General features: G+C 42.3%; 1 protein-coding gene across 2 annotated transcripts; it reads right to left on the reverse strand.

The window, feature by feature from the left end:
- Positions 1-1424: 1424 nt before the first annotated feature.
- crata (carnitine O-acetyltransferase a) lies at positions 1425-20773 on the reverse strand. 2 transcript variants are annotated; one of them, XM_038270708.1, is made up of 15 exons: positions 20676-20770; positions 20466-20507; positions 18392-18682; positions 16787-16905; positions 14275-14328; positions 14004-14169; positions 10983-11157; positions 10342-10520; positions 10131-10231; positions 9739-9858; positions 9469-9591; positions 7910-8045; positions 7708-7770; positions 2685-2822; positions 1425-2611 (listed from the first exon to the last, which is right to left on the reverse strand). In XM_038270708.1, exons 2-15 carry the CDS (start codon positions 20490-20492, stop codon positions 2396-2398), a joined length of 1908 nt encoding a protein of 635 aa, XP_038126636.1. In that variant the 5' UTR covers positions 20493-20507; positions 20676-20770; the 3' UTR covers positions 1425-2395. The 2 variants fall into 2 exon arrangements, with proteins under 2 accessions (XP_038126636.1, XP_038126635.1); XM_038270707.1 differs by having other exon boundaries at positions 20466-20773.
- Positions 20774-21179: the final 406 nt, after the last annotated feature.

Below are 21179 nucleotides of genomic sequence, written 5' to 3' on the forward strand. Positions count from 1 at the left end.
GTTTTGCCAAGTCTTGACATTTCCACATATGATTTCAAAATGTTAATACTTATTCAATACCATCGTCCTCAACATTTTACTTCCCATCCTTAAGCTACTAATTTTTTCTTCAACTAGATAAGATTAAAGTTTTTCTTTGTAATTTCTTTTCTACTTCAGCTAATTTCATACTTTTCAGCCTATGTTGTGAACTTTGGCTTCATTCTGCTCTGTTTCTGGACAGGAATTAAGCTTTTCTGTTTGCTGCTAATTCATAACACGCCTGACATGTTTCTGGAAAGTAGATAAACCCCCCTTCAAAATTTCTTAATACATTTTTCTAGAAACTTGGGAGACATTATATTAAGACCCTTCTAGTGCCCACATTCAAGACATTTTTTGATATCATGTATGGTTTGGCTGTGCAGCTTTTAAGATGAGTTTGTTTCTGCCATTTTACTGCCAAATGATTCTACCCTACAAAATCTTCAGATGATTCAATTGTTTTCTGCAGTTTGAATTTTCTGATGACTTCCTATCTCATTTTCATATGTTCTTCAGGTAATTTCAGCTTTTTTCATTCAGCAAAAGCATTCCCACTTTGATGTTTCTCCGAAACAGCTTTTTCTAGTTTACAACTATAAGATGCAAGAGAATTGAGTTTGCTTCATGGTTCAGGCCTCAGGTGACTATGGACCCATCAGAGCGGTGGATATATGCTTAGAACAGATCAATATGTGGATACACAAGCATTTTCCATCCATCCATCCATCCATTTTCTTACACGCTTGTAAGACCCCGAGTGGGGTCGTGAGGGGTGCTGGTGCCCATCTCCAGCTGCACAAGCATTTTCTACAACTGAATAAAAAGCAACAGAGGTAAGAATTTTGGATCCAGATCCATAGTTAGTTCAAAGCTTCAGCTGCTACAGCTAGAAACCACTGATTATGGCCAACATCTTGGTGAAGATGTGAAGAACATCTCCAGGATTAAAGGACTAATGTCCAAGAGGGATTGTTAAAAAACTCATTGATTCATTTATCTTTAGTAGAATTGATCACTGCAACAGCGTCTTCATAGGTTTGCCTAAAAGGTCCATCAGACAGAAGCAGCTGATCTAAAACTCTGCTGCCCGTGTTCTCACTAGAACTATGAAAGTAGAGCACATCAGCCCGGCTCTAAAGTCCTTCCTCTGGCTCCCTGTAGCTCAGAGAATAGACTTTAAAATCCTGATGTTAGTCTAGAAATCACTGAATAGATCAGCACCTCAATCCATAATAGATCCATTGTCAGTGGATCAACCTGCCTGGGTTTAGAGGCGGTTCATGTTGCTGCATTCTGCATATTAGATGTCACTGAAAATTACACACTGTAGCTTTAAATGTTCTTACTTAATTGATATGGATTTATAATTTGAGGAAGAAAATAAACTCAATGGAACAAAGTCGATAAAAAATTATGCATTTATTTTTAAGAAATAAAAGGCCAATCTGTGCAAAGACTTTCAGATCAGACATTTCTCATGTTAATCTACAATTAAAATAATTATAGCAAAATTCATGCATGAAAAAAGTCTGACTAACAAATCATCAGTTAAACCTTTAGAGTTACTTCTTCATTTAAAGATCTGTGTAAGACAGAAGAAAACATGAAACATTAAAAACAAGGAAACTGATCTAAACCGATCATCTGAAGGCACCAGGAGCGATAAACTAAACTGCAGCAGGAAGAGTTCAGTCTGAGTTTGAAGGGAAGTGGAAATAGAAGAAAACTCTGGATTAAAAGATCAGATCATGAATCATCATTGCTTTTATTCTGAAAGCCTCCCAGCAGATTAAACCAGGTCCATCCTCTTATAGAGGTGCTGTTCCCTGATGTCTGCTTCCTCCTCCAGCAGGTTTAACTCTCTGAAGAACAGGTTGGAGATGTTTAATTCAAACCCTCCAGGTCATAATGTGGAGAAACTTCCATTAAAACATCAAACCTTCCATCAGAGAACTGATGGTTTTATGTCCATCTGGGACCAAACTGAGGCTTCAGGTAAACAGATTAAAGTTTAGAAACATCTAAACTTCTTTAAAAGTAAAATCATGACTTAAAAACAGAAAATATAGAAGAAAAAAGGTGTAGAAATGTTTATGGACCAACAGTCCCGAACATTTTATCCACATGATCTGATTGTTTTTGCTAATTTTCAATGTTTCATTCAAACTTTTATTCAAACAATCAGAAAATGAATCAATAACTGTTTTTCTCCAGCTGATGTTTCTGTTGAGCTAAAATCATGGGATGAATCTGGAGCAGAACCTCCCAGCAGGATCACAGGACCTTAAAGTGCTCAGTGTTGATCAATAAGGTGATTAGAGGTAGAGAATCTGTATCCTCCTTCAGGACCTGGACACGTCTGTGGTGGTTTTCACAGTTTGGATCGGGGGGTTTGCTCCAGCAGCCTCCTCATGTCCAGCAGAGCGTCCTCCACCGCCGCCGCCAGACTTCCCGCATCCGTTTCCCTGCAGCTGTTGAACGACGACACGGCGAAGTTGATGTGGTCCTCCATGGGGTTGTAGCAGACGCCGTAACCGTCTGGTACCACCGGACCGAAACACATGACGCAGTCGGTCTTTGACGGGACCTTGGGAGGAGAACAGAGAGCGGTCAGGTTCTGGAAGAGTCCAGAACTCTCAGCGATCTGGGTTCTGTGGTACCTGGCTGGTGGACAGGTGGTAGTGAAGAGCTTTAGAGTAGGAAGGATCCTTGAAGATGGCAGGAACAGGAAGTTTCTCCTCAGCAGCCTGAAGCTTCAGACCCAGCAGGTGTCTGTCGATGGCCTGCCCACCGACTGCCTGAATAAAAATAAATGGATTCCATTAGTTAGTGATTCTATAGAGAATCATTTCCAGGATCTTCTGGTCATGATCTTCACCAAGAACTCTGAGCTGTAAATCAGGAGCTTTGCTTTTAACACAATAGATGGAAGAAATCTACTCGGCACACGCAGTGTTGCCAACTCCTCAGTAAGGAAAGTAGCTATTGGCTGTGCTAGAAGTCGCTAAATGACGTCATCGCCTATTTTGCATAATCTGCCACAGGAAGTGATGTGCATGTTATTGATGCTGTGGGAGAAATAATGTCGTTACAGAAAGACAAAAAGTGAGTAAAAACACTATATTATAGTTTTTACTCACTTTACTAAACAATATATAGAGCTACTTTTTTCTGTCCATTAATGTTTATTTATATATTTTAATTATTGTGTATTTTTGACTGTACAGTTTAGACTGAGACATAATGATTCTCACCAGCAGATCAGTGTTAATCTTAGAGAGGAAAACGTTGGCCAACTGAAAAGTATGAACATGAAAAGTATGAGCATGTACAGCACTCAGTATTTAGTTGGGCCTCCTTTGGCCTGTATTACTGCAGCAATGCGGCGTGGCATGGAGTCGATCAGTCTGTGGCACTGCTCAGGTGTTATGATAGCCCAGGTTGCTCTAATAGTGGCTTTTAGCTCTTCTGAATTGTTGGGTCTGGTGTATTGCATCTTCTTCTTCACAATACCCCATAGATTTTCTATGGGGTTAAGGTCAGGAGAGTTTGCTGGCCAATTAAGAACAGGGATACCATGGTCCTTCAACCAGGTACTGGTAGCTTTGGCACTGTGTGCAGGTGCCAAGTCCTGTTGGAAAATGAAATCTGCATCTCCAAAAAGTTGGTCAGCTGCAGGAAGCATGAAGTGCTCTAAAACTTCCTGGTATGTGGCTGCGTTGACCCTGGACCTCAGAAAACACAATGGACCAACACCAGCAGATGACATGGCACCCCAAACCATCACTGACTGTGGAAACTTTACACTGGACTTCAAGCAACGTGGATGAAGTGCCTCTCTTCTTTTCCTCCAGACTCTGGGACCTTGATTTCCAAAGGAAATGCAAAATTTACTTTCATCAGAGAACATGACTTTGGACCACTCACCAGCAGTCCAGTCCTGTTTCTCTTTAGCCCAGGCAAGACGCTTCTGACGCTGTCTGTGGTTCAAGAGTGGCTTGACACAAGGAATGCGACAGCAGAAACCCATGTCTTTCATACGTCTGTGTGTGGTGGTTCTTGAAGCACTCACTCCAGCTGCAGTCCACTCTTTGTGAATCTCCCCCACATTTTTGAATGGGTTTTGTTTCACAATCCTCTCCAGGGTGCGGTTATCTCTCTTGCTTGTACACTTTTTTCGACCACATCTTTTCCTTCCCTTCGCCTCTCTATTAATGTGCTTGGACACTGAGCTCTGTGAACAGCCAGCCTCTTTAGCGATGACCTTTTGTGTCTTGCCCTCCTTGTGCAAGGTGTCGATGGTCGTCTTTTGGACAACTGTCAAGTCAGCAGTCTTCCCCATGATTGTGTAGCCTATAGAACTAGACTGAAAGACCATTTAAAGGCTTTTGCAGGTGGTTTGAGTTAATTAGCTGATTAGAGTGTGGCACCAGGGGCCATCAATGTTGAACCTTTTCACAATATTCTAATTTTCTGATATGATGAATTTGAGATTTTCATTTGTTGTCATTTGTAATCATCAAAATTAAACAAAATAAACATCTGAAATATATGAGTTTGTATGTAATGTATGAATATAATATACAAGTTTCACTTTTTAAATGGAATTACTGAAATCAATCTACTTTTTCATGATATTCTAATTTTATGACCAGCACCTGTACATGCTTTCATGTAAGAGTCTCCAAAAGCCGCCAGTGACACCGTAAAAAGTTGCCAGATTTGTCGCTAGTCGCTTTTTTGAAAAATAATCGCTGAAAAGTCGCTAAATATAGCGACAAAGTCGCTGAGTTGGCAACACTGGGCACACGGACACTGCTTGATGTTATTATCATTGTCTGGGCAACCACTATATTTTACATCATGTGGCAACGTCCAGCTAATCATGTAGCGTAACGTCATTGGCATGAAGCAGGGCCCCAGCAGATCTGGTACCTACACCTGGAGGCAGCGCTGGAAATCCCCGCTGAAAGCTCCCTGCTGCCCTGTGGGGGATTTCCCGCTGCCGTTCGTAGCAGCTGGGAGTGAATAGAAAGAGTTTTTAGGGTTTGTGATAAAAACTGCAAGTAAGTGAATTAGAGACTGACACGGGAGTGGATTTTCACTCCTGTCCCGTCCCACTCCCACAGAAAAATTGTGTCCGATCCCGGGCCAGAGTAGAAATCTAAATCCTGTCCCGTCCCACTCCTGGTGAAATTACTCCCACTCCCATCCCGCTCCTATTCAGAATGACTCCCGCTCCTGCTCCACTCCCATTCTTGTTTTTTTTTTTAGCGTGGGTGAAAAACTCAGAGAAGAAGCACTGCTGGTTTTTGGGTCGTGTAGTTTTTTTTTGACTCGCATTATAGTGTAGGCTTCAAGGAAAAAAACTACAAAATGGCGGCGCCAGTACTGGATTTCTTTTCTTTCTATTTTATTTTATTTTTTGGCATCGATCCTAGTTTTTTTTAGTTACTATTGGTTTGCTCCCGCTCCCGTCTGCTCCCATTAATGTTTAATCCTGTACCGTCCCAATCACGTGATCGTTACTAATTCTGACTCGTTACTAATACTGACTCCCACTAATAATCCCGTGGGATTCCCGAAAAAATGTCAGTCTCTAGTACCTACACCTGGAGGCAGCGCTGGAAATCCCCGCTGAAAGCTCCCTGCTGCGGCCAGCCTGTGGGGGATTTCCCACTGCCGTTTGTAGCAGCTGGGAGTGAATAGAAAGAGTTTTTAGGGTGTGTGATAAAAACTGCAAGTATGTGAATCTACAATTATATATTATTCATCGGCAGGTTTTAACATTTTTAGTTAATTTAGATATTTATAAACTTTTATAAACCACAGTTCATAAAAACTTTTTTAGTGCAGCAATAATAAACAGAGCTCGCTCTCTGTTCCTTCTATATAACAATCCATTCTTCCACCATTATTTTAAACCTTTGGAGTTTTACTCCTTCGATATTTTTTTGTCATATGCCGAAGCTCCCAAAAAAACTCCTGGATCAGCTTTCTGCTTGGTTGATGCTCCGGCATCCACCGCCAAACGTCCAATTTTCTGAATCGAAACTTTTCGACACATCGGAAAACTGTATTAATATTGTTTCGATAATGTTTCACTGAATACTGACACCTGCTGGACATTTGAAAACGCTACAGTTAGACTCTGACAGAGTAAACTGACACTGATTGGATGACCTATAATATTAAATCATATTTAAAAACATTGTTTGCTTTGATGTATTATTTCATATTTTGGTATAAATGGAAAATATATTTATTATGTTCACATAGATTTTTAGATAATCCATCAGTTTTAACAAAGCATTAAAATTTAAGAGAGCATTTGGGACTAGGATTTATTTATTTATTTAAGATAACAGAACAGGAAACTAAGAGTCATAACTGTTATAACAAAGATCAAATATGAGATCAGAATCGTCCCGCTCTTTTCTCTTTAGGATGATCCATTTTTCTTGATTAATTTGATGACAAACCGCAAAAGTGTTAATTTTTTTTTTTTTTTTTGGCAGCATCATGTTGACTATGGAGGACCAACTATGCCATATTTAAAAATAAATACAGAAATAAATAATGTTCAATAAATATATAGGCATACAATTAATTGCCAACAAAAATACAATCAACAAATAAATATAAGTAGAAATTAAATTATACAGTGAGACATAAATGTATATAACTCTTTTAATTAGCTTCTTTATTTATTTGCCTTTGTAATATTTACCTTATTTATTTTTTTGTCCTTTATATATTTTTTTACATTTCTCTCTGCCCTTTTTACATTTCTCTCTGCCCTTTTTACATTTCTCTCTGCCCTTTTTACATTTCTCTCTGCCCTTTTTACATTTCTCTGTGCATTTTTGTCTCATTATGCAAATGAGGAGGGGGCGTGTCCTAGAGAGTCAACTTCTGCTCATTGGTTGGCGGTCCATCTAAGTTAAATGTTCTCTTTTCTGTTGCTGTTGTTCAATAAAAGTACGTTTTAAGATTATTTGAGGTGAGAACATTATATTTTAAACATCGCCATATGGCCCATTCACAGATTCAACCAGCAGAGCTCCGAAGCTAACGGCAGCCCGCCTGCAGCGGCCCTCTCTCGGCATGGCCATGTGTGAAGCGTGTTGGTTAGCATTTTACTACATCGGTCAAATCTATGCCCAGAGAGGGCCGCTGCAGATGGGCTGCTGTTAGCTTCAGAGCTCCGCTGGTGCCGCGGTCCTCTCAAGTTCGGAACATTTTCTTTTAAATTACGCTTTAAATCTGTGAATGGGCCATATGGCATAGTTGGTTCTCCATAGTTGACAGATGCGCATATAAATACAATTTAGTGCTTCAGTCAGTGCCAAACAGCTCCTGTATCGGTCACGTGACTTTCTTGAAACTATATGTGCACCGACGCAGTATTTTGCTTTTAGAGCTCGACACAAACGGTGACGCATCCAGTGTTGCTGGACCCATCGTCAAGCTCCAGCATTGAACGCTTAAACGCGCCGCTGGACCTCTTCACGCCTTCTCCCATAGACAACACTACAGAAAATTTTCCCGATGTGAGCCCAGCTTTAGTCTTTATGTTCACTGACATCATTTATCTCCATGCAGCGACTCGTTAAAGGCGTCCAGCAGGTTGTGAATTTATTGTTTTTAAACCAAACGTAAAGGTCTGCTGTGAATACTCACCATGCTGGTGTAGGATCGGTGCGCCTTCACAGCTTTCTCCATTAGGTCCAGTTTCTCCTGGTTCTGGTGTCAAACAGAAGAAGATGTTGGAATAAAGCTTCATGTTCAGAACATTCACGTCATTAAATCCTAAAAATATCTGAATTTATCCATCTTCAGGTTTTATTCGTTACAAAGACGGACTTTATCAGCAGCTGCTGACCTGTTTGCTGGGATCATCGAAGGCCTTAACGAAGGCGGCCGAGGCGTTTGAGGCGGATCGGATCGTATCGGTGCGACCCAGTCGGAACATTCTCAGAGAGGCGCTTTCATACGTAGCGCAGCAGCGCCGGTATTTCCTGGGAACCAAGAACAGGACAAACTGAGAGATGATAGCAGCACTAAAGGTACCAGAAGCGGTCTAGTGATGACAGTTTCAAAGCCTCATGAACCAATGAACCAATTTAACACAATCTGCAAAAACTCCACACATTTGCTACAGTTTAGAATGGCGGCATCTGCTGGGTAGCTATGAGAACTACAACTACAAATTTTTTCACGGCTGAAATGGTTTGCTCCATAATAATAGTATTAATAAGGATTATATACATAAATAATTATGAAAAAATTGTCTGACCTGTGAAATTGCAATATGATAAACAGACCTTCTAATGCATAACAGCTATGTGACGGTGTGATCCTTTAACTATGGCTCCCAATTCTAATCCATCCTGGTTTCCAAACTGCATATGTATTCGATTGGCGTACAGATTAACCCGCACGCATCGCAGCTGAGAGATTCTGTGATCAAATCCATCTCTGTTGCATATCTGTATTTCGTTTTTGGCTACTTTATGTTAATTAGGACACTTCACGCCTGTGCAGCCTAATATTAGAGTGGGCTGCACCTACAGCTATATAAACACATTAACAAATTATCCTTTAATCTGCAATTCCCAACTGATTAATTCTACCCCTAGTGGCCAGTGAGTGCATTGCATTGCAGGTAAAATAGGGCTGGGATCTGTTCTACTTTGTGAGGACCAAATAAAAAAATTAAACAAGCTTTTATCAACCAAAAAGTACATTTTTCTTATATGTTTGGGTTGACAGAATCTGGCTTGTTATGGGAAGAAGTATGTCTCGTCTACAAAAACTTTGTCAGTCAATATGCTCTATCAAGAACTCCTCAAGTGGAAAAGTTGTAGTTTTACCTGCTTTCATTTGGTAAAATATCTTCTTTAAGGATCCTTTGGGTGTTTGCTTATTAATCGAAAAAATAATCGACAGATGAATCAATTAGCAAAAATAATCGTTAATTGTAGCCCTAGGGTGTGTAGGTGTGTGTCTCTGTATATTTTAGATCTATGTGCATGAAGCAAAATATTCAGAATAAATTCTAAACTAGACCTAAACTAGTGATAGTTGCTGGAAATGGGCCTCTATACACCTATGTAGATATTGCACCAAAAACCAGACATTTGCAGCTAGAATAGTCATTTACCACATTAGCGATGTATAGAGTGTATTTCTTTAAAGTTAAGATTAGTTTACAGTTATCTTTATTGAAAAGTACAGTGTTTTTCCTTCAAAAATAAGGACATTTCAATGTGACCCCAAACTTTAACGGTAGTATATATATATATACATAACGAGGCTTCGTTTGCAGGGGTCATGTGACCGAGGTGCACTTGAAACAATTTTTAGCAACAGTTCTGCTTCAAAAATGATCAAAGTTCGACCGACTGGAGCCGAACATCCCTGAACCGGTCCTGTTCTCACCTGTAGTAGGCCAGCTGCAGGGCGATCTGTATAAAAGCATCTGGACTCATCTTGTGAGCTTTAGGGACGTTCTTCCCAAAGTGTCCGAACACCGTCACCCTCATGTCCAGGTCCTGGGCCAGCCTGTGGAGGGACAGACGCTGAGTGGCAGGACGGACAGATGGACGGACAGATGGACGGACAGAAGGACGGACAGAAGGACGGACAGATGGACGGACAGAAGGACGGACAGAAGGACGTCCACCAGGCGGCTCATCCTGCCGCTGTCACCTGTTCATGCTGAGCTTTGCCTCCTCGATGTCCTGCTTGATCTCAGCCGTGACGTTGAAGGGAAGTCTTTGCGGGACGGGAAGAGACCCAGCAGGAGCTCCGGGTGCCTCAGGCTTCCTCCTGTTTCCATGGTAACGGGAGAAAAAACACCAAATGGAAAGGATTTAATTTACAGGAAGGTAAAGATAACCTAATAAAAAGTCAGAATTATGAGATATTCGACTTTAAAACGTTGTAACTCAGAATTATGAATTTTTATTTGGCATTTTTTTATTTTAATGTGGCGGAAACAGGCTTCCATATATTTAACGTTCTGTTAGAACAATAGTTTTTTGGATAAAATCTTTATTTCTGAGCTTCGTCTGGTTGGTTTGGGTTTCTATGTCACTGACGTGAACTCCACCACATGGTCGATCAGCGCCACGATGGGGGGGCCCTCAGCAGGAGCGTGCTCATAGTTCACTCCACAGGTTCCATCTTCTCCAACAATGAACTAAAGGAACCAGAAACATGTACTGGTCAGTGAAGCAAACAGCTCTCTGTGCTTCAGCCTTTCTATAACGACCTGAGCTTAAATTGGACCAGCCGGTCCGGTCCGGTTACCTGCAGCGTCTTGTCGAACCAGCGGTTTCCACTGTAGCCCCGGCTGCCTCCTCCATGCAGCATCTGGACGGCGGCAGAGCTGCGGTAAAGCTCACCGGCCGCCTCGGACGTAACTCCATCCAGACACAGCGTGAAGATGCTCCTCTGGATCGCCGAGACCGAATCTTTGTTGGTCTTATCTGGACCCAGAGGACAGAGGAATCAGATATTAAGATGTTCTGGATGTTTTTACATGAATTATCCCTCCTGCTAACATTTGTTCAGTAACTGAGGCCTTAAATCTTTATCTGTTATTAAAAGATGCTTTATTAGTTGAATATCTGGACAGTTTTCATTTCAGACCAGGATAAACTCATTAAATAGATTAGATAATATTAGAAACCAGTCATACGGTTCAGATGTTCATGGTTTCTCTGGTTTTTGTGACATTTATTCTGATGAAAACCATCTTTTACCATCTGAAACTCTAATTCTCTGCTCCATGACTGACATCTAGTGGTAGAAGGGGTGAATTACATAATAGTGAGGAAATAAACCTCAGTAATAAAAAGGTGGAGAGGATTTTATCCTTAATTTTCTGAGCCACAGTAATCCAGGCTTTAGGCTCGGTTCTGACCCGCAGACGTCGGTCTGTGACGAACCTTTGATGAGGTTGACGTAAGCTTTTCCCCAGACGTCTCGATGCTGGGTGGTGAGGATGCCCACAGGTTCGCTGTCGGTCTGCTGTGAGGCTCTGCAGATCTTCTCCAGCTGAACACAGAGCTGATCTACAGTCAGTGGAGTCCCGTCCCTCTGGTACACGTCCAACTGGAAGAACTGGGAGGAGTGGAAGCACTGATTTAAACACTGATCAGGTTGTTTATTCTACAGGAGCATAGAGTATGTTGCCTTTCTAAGAAATTCTGGAATGCAGATTTACTGAAAGCCCCTCAATATGACGCTATAAAATGAAATAAAGTGGAAGCAGCTATATTTAGAGTTCCTGTAATTTGTTATTTGCTTTGGGCCTCAGAGATTTGACATTATTTTAACATCATCATAAAGTAGATAACTCAGCAAATCAAGATAGAGAAAAATCCCATGGCGCTTCAAAGAGAATTAAAAAGAAAATAAAACATATCTAGTTGGATTAAAGCATAAACAACATTCTGATGGGTTTTTAGCAGGGAAACGTTATAATAAAATTGATGTTAAAGGAAAATGGGTCCAACAACAGAACCCTGAGGAACTCCTTGGTTCAAAGTAAACAGAGTTATAGAAATATCTCTGAATGACAGATTAGAAGTAAACCAATCCAGAGCTGAACCAGATTAGAAACTATTTCTGAAACTAGGGATGCAAACGAATAATTATTTTAGGTTTATTTGTCAATTATCGGTAGATAAACATTTGTTTAATCCGGTTAATGGATACCATTTGCTTAAAAATGATGAATGTCCACTAGAGGGAGCAGTTCATTCTTAAACAGAGCCTCACTTTTGTTTGCAAGAGAAGGAATGTCGGAGTGGAGCCAAGAGCAGAACCATGAATGGATCCAGAGTCCGGTCCAGATTATCTCCACTGTTTAATGGGTCCAAGGATCCACAATGAACTTTCTGAGGTTGTGTTAGTAAATCTAAACTCCGAGGTCGTTTCTCAATTCACAAGAACGTGAGTACGGACTCGTGTCCCCGCCAAGTCTGTTCTTGAGAAGAACACAGGAAAGTGTGGAGAACGAGCAAACAGCCTAAATATGGCTTGATTGGAGCAGAAGCGTACTGATGACATCACCACATTCAAAGCTAATCTGGAGCTGCATTTCACCTTCTGTTATTAAAAGTCTCTAGATGATAATGAATTCTTACTTGTTTAATTTATTGGGGGAATAGTATTGAACACAGTCAGATAAACACAAATCAAATGAGCATTTTGCCAAATAAAACAAGAAAACCTCAATCAGAGCCAGCAGTCCTTCACACACGGCTATGCAGAGAGAGGGCTGCTGCAGCCAGGGCTAACGTTAGCCATGGCCGCTGCAGACGGGCTAACGTTAGCCCTGGCTGCTGCAGACGGGCTAACGTTAGCCATGGCCGCTGCAGACGGGCTAACGTTAGCCATGGCCGCTGCAGACAGGCTAACGTTAGCCCTGGCCGCTGCAGACGGGCTAACGTTAGCCATGGCCGCTGCAGACGGGCTGTTAGCCCTGGCTGCTGCAGACGGGCTAACGTTAGCCATGGCCGCTGCAGACGGGCTAACGTTAGCCATGGCCGCTGCAGACAGGCTAACGTTAGCCCTGGCCGCTGCAGACAGGCTAACGTTAGCCATGGCCGCTGCAGACGGGCTGTTAGCCCTGGCTGCTGCAGACGGGCTAACGTTAGCCATGGCCGCTGCAGACGGGCTAACGTTAGCCATGGCCGCTGCAGACAGGCTAACGTTAGCCATGGCCGCTGCAGACGGGCTGTTAGCCCTGGCTGCTGCAGACGGGCTAACGTTAGCCATGGCCGCTGCAGACGGGCTAACGTTAGCCATGGCCGCTGCAGACAGGCTAACGTTAGCCCTGGCCGCTGCAGACAGGCCAACGTTAGCCATGGCCGCTGCAGACGGGCTGTTAGCCCTGGCTGCTGCAGACGGGCTAACGTTAGCCATGGCCGCTGCAGACGGGCTAACGTTAGCCATGGCCGCTGCAGACAGGCTAACGTTAGCCATGGCCGCTGCAGACGGGCTGTTAGCCCTGGCTGCTGCAGACGGGCTAACGTTAGCCATGGCCGCTGCAGACGGGCTAACGTTAGCCATGGCCGCTGCAGACAGGCTAACGTTAGCCATGGCCGCTGCAGACGGGCTGTTAGCCCTGGCTGCTGCAGACAGGCTAACGTTAGCCCTGGCCGCTGCAGACGGGCTAACGTTAGCCATGGCCGCTGCAGACGGGCTAACGTTAGCCCTGGCCGCTGCAGACGGGCTAACGTTAGCCATGGCCGCTGCAGACGGGCTAACGTTAGCCCTGGCCGCTGCAGACATGCTAACGTTAGCCCTGGCCGCTGCAGACGGGCTAACGTTAGCCCTGGCCGCTGCAGACATGCTAACGTTAGCCCTGGCTGCGGTTACCTTTGGAGCTCCGCTGGTTGCCGCAATCCTCTTAACTTTAGAAAAAAGAATTTTTAAATTATGCAATAAATCAGTAACATAGTAAAGCTTAAAGTATAATATTCTCACTCTTAACTTATCTTAAACTGTACTTTTATAGAACCACGGCAACAGAAAAGAGAATTTTTAACTTAATACTCTAAGCTCAGTGAGCGCTCCATTGAAATGCGCTGCTGTCGCAGTGCATGCTGGGAAAGCTGTCAATCTCCAAAAGGGACAAGTCTGCTCTGATGCATGCTGGGTAAAGAGGGAGAACAACATCCAGGGGCTTTGTCCACTCGCTGTCTGCTGTTCTTGTGAATTGGCACAGTACTGAGGCTGACGATGATCTTTCACGAGGACACGAGAACGCACAAGAACACAGATTGAGAAACGGCCTGAATAAACTCCTTCAGTTCTCACTTAAATAGGCCAATTTAGCCGCCATGTTTTATTGATTTCTTTTTATTCAGTAACCCAACAGGTTCCTGTCTTCATCATATCTTCTAAATTTGTCCAGTTTAATCTTTTTTTTAAGACAACATTCCAGCAGCGATCCTCACCTGGAAGTTGTGGACCACAGTGATGTGTCTGGGGGGCTGGGGGCTCTTGGCGTGGTTCACCACAGAGTCTCTCTTCAACCCGGGGATTCTGCAGGACGACAGCACCTCGTAGTACTGGTTCATACACAGAGGCTTCCCTCCCAGGTACTCCACTGGAAGTGTTTCACTGTGACGGAGGGAACAGGAGGAGGAAAACTTTCAGTCGCCAACCAATCAGATTTACACACAGATAATGATGCTTTGTTATCAGACAACTGGCTTCCTGACTTACTTGTCGATCATCGTCTTAAAGTCTAAAACTCCTGCGATCAGTTTGGAAGCGAACCTACGAAGAAACAACCGAGTTATTTATTTTGATGGCTTCTAAAAGCTAACGTTAGCTTACAGGTAGAAACAGTTAAGAGTCTATTTCCTCATTTAAACACAATTCAATTCAGACTTAAATCATATTTTAAACTCAGAGGGAGAAGAAGCAGAAGAATTTAGGTAACTGAAAAAAAGAAATAAATAATATGTGAATCGTTTAGATTTTCCAATGTAGAGAGACGTAGAACTATCATTAACAGACAGGCTCTGAGATACTGTAAGACTGTTACCCCTTGCTCACACTGGCTCCGGTGCAGTTACCGAGCCGACGTAGACCGCAACTCCCGCACACCCCCTCTCACACCGCCCCTTTGACTACGGTGCGGTGCGGCTCCGGCAACAGGTCCGGAGTTCACTTGAGTTCACGTAACTTCACGCGATAACACGGCCCAAATAAAGGATTTTTGCGAGAGCTTGTTGCGGAGGGCTCCGGCACGCCGCAAGGATAGCTTTCTTGCGGAATTTTCTGCAGCGCCGGAGTGTCTCGGTAACCGCAGCCGGACAGCTCAGCAGCCGGTGAGAGAGGTTTACGTCTTTTTAATGACTTGGAATCACTGCGGCACCGCACCCACCGCACCGCAACGGTAAGACCGGAGTCGGTGTGAGCCTGGGGTCACAGGGTTCCTACAGCATGAGGCAAGTTAAATTCAAGACTTTTTAATGCCACTTGAAATTAAAATTTAAGACCAAATTCACAAGAAACACAAGAAAAACCAGCTTGCTTCAACTCAACCCAAAGGTTTATTTTAACATAAACCACTGCACTAATGTTTCAAATTTTGAAAAGCTTCCCATACAGGAAGAAAGCTAAAAACACACAAATGACAGATATATTTGAACAATTATTTAACTGAATTCACAAACTTTGTTTTAGCAGGAAACAGAACAAATCAGTTTTAAAGCCCCAACATAACCAGTGCTAAGTCTTTTTTGCAGCTATTTTTCTTTGTATGGTTTTCTTAGTATGTTTGATTTGGTGATAAGTGGAGGCGTTGCAGAGACAAGGGTGGAACTAAACTGAGAAATACCGGCTGTTTCTCTGTAACTCCATTTTGACGCTTTGTGTTTCGTGCTTCACATGTGCGACTCCACTGCCTTAATTCCCATCGTTCTGAGCTTGAATGACTTCTTGCACTAAATCCACTGAGCCTCATGTATGTTCCCTGGTTTTAGCCATGGAGAAAACTCTTGGCTGGAGACAATTTTGGTTACATTTACACTTGCTCATATTTTCCAGACAAAAAGTTAATGGCGCATCTCCCAAATGTCCCAGCCGCAACAACGCTTTTAATGGTTCCGCTATCGGAACCATGTGCTCAGTTTGATATTGTTAAAACACTTTACAGTACAGGATTTTATTATTTATCTCTTAACTCTTCACTATTATCTTATTCTTATACATTTTTCTAAGCTCCACATGTTTGTGACCATTTTTGCTGCTGTAAACACCAGAATGTCCCCATTGTGGGACAATAAAGATGTTTTCTATTCTATTCTAAATAACTTAGAGGCTCTGATAAAGACTGAATATTGGCTCCCTCTAGTGGATGAAGGTAAAATTGAAACAATGATAAAATTACACAATCATCAATTACTAAGGATTAAACAAACTTAATCTGATAAACCATTACATTGACAAATAATGGTAGGTTATTATTTTATTTTCTCCATGATGCTGCCACCACCGTGTTTCTCTGTAGGGATGTTGTGTACAGGACGGGTCAGAACTCCTCCTCCATGTCTTCTTGTTCATCTTTATTGAATGACTGATCAGAACTCTGGGAGACGTTCAAACCTTTAGGTATTAATCTAGGACCAAACTCAGCTTTAAAATGAAGCAGAACTTCCTTCACTGGCCAACAGAAGCTCAACAGAAACAGTTTCTGTTGAGCTCAGATTAAACCACATCCAGCTGGACTCTGGTTCTATAGAAGATTTCTGGGCTGTTTTTTCTAGGGATTATTTCCAGTGAATCAGAGTGAAAGTTCTTTCTTCTTTCCACCTTAGATCTATAAACTATTTTATGTAGGGATGCACGATATAATCGGCCCCCTATCGGTATCGGCCTTAAAACTGAATATCGGACATCGGCCACCCCACCGATATTTAACCCCATATTTGATCAGCTTCTGAGTTTCTAAAGTCTAAAATAAAAAAATACTACTTCTTCTTCTTCCTCAAAAACTTCTTTTTTACAGACTTAAAAACTTCTAAAGACGAGGGAAAAAATATTGATACATTAAAATATCTTCATATGCTGATATATTACCATTTAAAAACACCATATCAATCTCTTTTACTAATGAAATATTGCTATATGTCATCGTTATGCTACGAAATCCCCCGAAAATTCACGAAATGTTGCCATATTTTTATATGTTGATAGGATCTGAGCGCAGGCAGGGCGTAGTCGTCACCTGATCTGTCCGTCTTTATCCCTGAAGTCCATCCTGGGCAGAACCAGACCCGGACTGGAATGGACCACCACAGGCAGCCGGTACTCCAGGTAGGCCACCTGAACCCACCACTGGGAGAGCTGCAGATACACGCAGAAAGAGTTTAAGGCCTGAGTCACAGGAGGTCAATTTCTACATGTTTCAGGATGAACATGTACATCATTGAATATTCCAACATCTTCTGCAAAAAAGTTGCAACTAATTAAAGTTAAAAAAGTTTAGCAAAAGTATTAAACATTTCTGGAAGTTCATTTGATGGATCAGGTTACTATACAAACGCTTGAATCAGACCAGATTATTTATGTTTTTAAATCAGACTTTTATCCCTGAATATCCTTGCTGTCTCACATCTTTAGGTTTTGAGCAGTCAGTTCATCCAGATTACCATCCTGCCGTAAAATATTATTTATATGGAATATAAATAATATTTTATTATGTGGGAATCCCCAGCAGCAGCTGCCTCAGGCCCGCTCGCCTCTTGGGGGTTTTCCCCTCCTGTTGGTGGCGGCTGGAAATAGATGTTAGCGTTTTTCAGGTCTGTGCTACAAACTGCAGGCAGCAGGATAATAAATGCAAACATATTCTGCTGGCAGGTTTCTTTATTTTAAGTTAATTTAGGCGTTAATAAACTGTTTCAGAGGAGTGATCATAGCGCTCTGCATCAGCAGCGCTGCGTCTGACTCCCTGCCAGCTCCCAGATCAGCTTCTCTGATTGGTTGATGAGGCGCATCCAGCAGCTAAAGTTTAATTTTTTCATCTCCAGCAGCTGCTGCTTGTGACATTTTGAACATTTGAGTGAAGTTTCCATGAGTTAACGTTCCAAAAACAGGGCGTACAATTTGTAATTTTTTTGAGTAAAGCCAGTACAATGTGCGCCCGTTGACACTGCTAGTCGTGCGTACTGCAGGTCGCATCACAGTCGACCCTTCTCACCCTGGACACAGACTGTTTGAGCCTCTCCCCTCAGGGAGAAGGCTACGGTCCATACGGACCAGAACCTCCCGCCATAAAAACAGCTTCTTCCCCTCTGCCATAAGACTCATGAACACCTAACTATATGTCAGACTCTATAACCTGCCCATGCCATTTACACTGCTCTATTTGCACTTCTTGTAAGATGCTACTTTACTTTTTATATTTTGTATCCATATTTCTATCTTAAGTGTATATATTAGTCTATTTTATTGCATGCCTTATGCCCACAGTGTTTTAGATATTTTTATAATTTTATTTACCTATTCCATATCATATGTTTCATGTTGCACGATTGTACCACAAAAAATTCCTAGTTTGTGAACTCCTTCACTAACAATGGCAATAAACCTGATTCTGATTCTGAGCTAAAAGCCTGCTTTAAATCTTAAAATCATAGTTTCTATTTTAAGGAGTAAAATCCTCCTGGTTAAATCGGTGAACGTTTTTTTCATCAGTTTAGCTTCATAAACCAGGAGATGTTTGAAAGTCAGGAAAGAAACAGACTAATTCAGCAGCAGGTCAAGGAGAGAAACCACATTAATGTTCAAGGAGGAACCGATGAGAAAGGAATGAAACACCCAGACATGTTACCCAGTTCTCCGTCCGGCTCGCCCGCTTCTCCAGGCCTCTCTGCAGACGCTCTCCGACTCCTCCGGCCTCCTGGAAGTCCTGGACTAGCCGCCTGGTGAGGCTCAGCTCCTCGGCCTCCACGATGGGCTCCAGGGCCGTGATGTAACGCTCACAGGTCTGCTGCAGGGGGGGCACAGGCAGACTGGGCAGCCCCTTCTGATGGGTCAGGTACCTGCCTGCCACCCGGGTCGCTGAGACGGGCTTCACCAGGTGGCGGGGCCTTCCGAAGGCGCATTTTTTGGCCATTCCCACCTTTCAGAGAGAAAACAGAAAGTTCTACCTCAGTGGTTGGAGGAGGAACAGGAACTATCCCTGATGCTGAGATCAGACGGAAACTTTAAGTTGCTGCAGAAAGATTCAGTGAGGCTGAAAAAGTCAAATCTGTTCTTTAATGTGCAGCTTCAAAGGAAGCCTACATTTTCATTCAAAGCTGAATAAATGTGCAGCAGAAAATTGAAGCTTTATGGTCTTTTCTGTCCCATAACATTAATATTAGCCACTGTATTCATAAAACATTCCCTGGAGCAAAGGTCATGGATTAGTGGACTGCGGTCCAGATCCAGAGCCACCTGCTGGCTAATCTGGACCCAACCTGATTTAAAACGTTTATAAATTACTGCATGTCGTCCGACGGCAGGGTCTATTTTCACTTGCGCCGCTTCTCCTGTTAATACGGTAAAGCCCTGGGGAGCGTCCGGCTCCAGGCTGCACGTGATCCAAATGAGCCAATGAGCTGTCAGTCTGGGTTGCTGCTGCTGCTACTTTTAGACACAGCAGGCAAACCTGTGGCAAGCCGGGCGATGGGAAAGAAGGAGAAGACCATGAGAACAAGAGAGCAGAGAAAGTGTGGACTGCTGGAAGAACTGCGGTGAACTGGTGAAAGAAAAGTGAAATGGCGTGCTCAAAGATGACCCTGCACATTTAGAGGATGTTTGGCTCAACCTGCTGCTGTGAAGCAGGATTCTCCACCATGAACAGAATCAACAATAAATCTGGATCCAGGCTCAAAATGAGCTCCTTGATATGTGCTTGAGAATGGCTTAGTCTCCGGTTAAACCCAGGTTTAAACCTTGCAGGGCAGCATAAAGCCCACTGCCAACATTAAGACAGAAAAAAGAAAGAAAATAACAAACGATCAGTTCAGGGGTTTATAAAAAAAAAAAAAAAAAGTGAGTCAGGAAATTTAAAAAACAATTTGGATTTTAAAATGGAAAAATATTCTAATATTTATATTTTTTATTTAAAAATTCCATATAAAACATGGATGCATAAAAACCTGCATTTTATTTCGATGTTAAATGCTGTATAAAGTAACCGATTATAAATAAAAATGTCTCCTGACCTTTACTGGTTGATGATTTTCTTTATTCGGACCCTGCTGATTTTTAATTGGTGACCCCTGCCCTACAGGATCCACTGTGACCTTTAACCTTTCAGGATGTTCTGCTAATAAAGGTCACAGTGAAAACTGCAGATATTAACCTGTAGCTTCCTGTTTGCTGCAGACTGTACAGCAATTAGCTTTAAGCTTTCCAACAGAAACTAAATTAAAGTTTAAACTAACTTAAGGGAAAAAAGCAATAAAAATCAATCAATCAAAAAAACTCAGATGATCACTTATAACCAGACTAATATGTAAAATTATAAAGTTTTAAAGTTGTTCCACATCAACGTTCTTCATATTAGAAACATTTAGGACCAACAGTCAGATGAACATAAAGTTCTATCGGCGTTGCACCTGTTTTTATTCCCACTTAAACCGACCTTTAACCCAGTTGGACTGTTAGCATGAGTTAGCATGGGTTAGCATTAGCCAACTCCGCTAACTAGCTCCATTCACTTCAATGTAAACTAAGCTAACAGCTCAGTTTTAGTCAAAAACATTCAAAACAAACATCTGTCAGAATAACTGAGCTGCTGAAAAATGTCCGTCTTAATTTATAAATGTTCCAGATGCTGTTAAATGGCTTCAGCAAACATATTTAAACCGATATAAACGTTTCTTTGCTACTTAGCTGCTTTTGTTTTTACTCACCACAGATCTGCTGCAGAAAGTCAACATTCTGACCAGGAAACGCCCACAAACCGAAGTCTGAATCCGGGGAGGATCAGCTCCTCTGCTCGGTGTTTAACCCCACAAACCGCGGACTGAATCCGGGGAGGATCAGCTCCTCTGCTCGGTGTTTAACCCCACAAACCGAAGTCTGAATCCGGGGAGGATCAGCTCCTCTGCTCGGTGTTTAACCCCACAAACCGAAGTCTGAATCCGGGGAGGATCAGCTCCTCTGCTCGGTGTTTATCTCAGCTGAACTTTAGGATCAGCTGTGCAGAAAGCTGCAGAGGAATGAAGGAGGCAGAGCGATCATTCTTCTTCTTCTTCTTCTTATGGGGTTTTATGGCGGTTGGCAGGCTTGTGAATTGTGCATTACCGCCACCAACTGATATGGAGTAAAGCAAGAAAACAGAAAACGATTCACCCAAAAAAAAAAAAAAAAAAAAAAAAAAAAAAAAAAAAAAAAAAAAAAAAAAAAAAAAAAAAAAAAACCTGTGTAACTTAAACCAACATAATACTAAATCACATTTGCCCATATAATTTTAATTTACTCTAGGTCATCTTAACTCTGCCAGTTTCTGATGGTCCCATCGGTCCTCCCATCATACTTCCAACCATCTCCCAGTTCAAATCTTTAATGTCCAGGTATTTTTCTGCAGCCTTCACTATTATTTTGATTTTTTCCGTTTTTTTTGT

Source organism: Cyprinodon tularosa, unplaced genomic scaffold (genome assembly GCF_016077235.1).
Source record: "Cyprinodon tularosa strain WSP-4 unplaced genomic scaffold, ASM1607723v1 ctg773, whole genome shotgun sequence".
Lineage (NCBI taxonomy): Eukaryota > Metazoa > Chordata > Actinopteri > Cyprinodontiformes > Cyprinodontidae > Cyprinodon > Cyprinodon tularosa.

Excerpts from the sequence above, each read along its gene's own strand:
- crata (XM_038270707.1), bottom strand. The coding sequence starts at position 20,492 with ATGTTGACTTTCTGCAGCAGATCTGTG. Across the intron at positions 14,170-14,274 it reads TTTAAGACGATGATCGACAA|TGAAACACTTCCAGTGGAGT; the intron begins GTAAGTCAGGAA and ends CCTCCGTCACAG. Across the intron at positions 11,158-14,003 it reads CTGTGGTCCACAACTTCCAG|TTCTTCCAGTTGGACGTGTA; the intron begins GTGAGGATCGCT and ends CACTCCTCCCAG.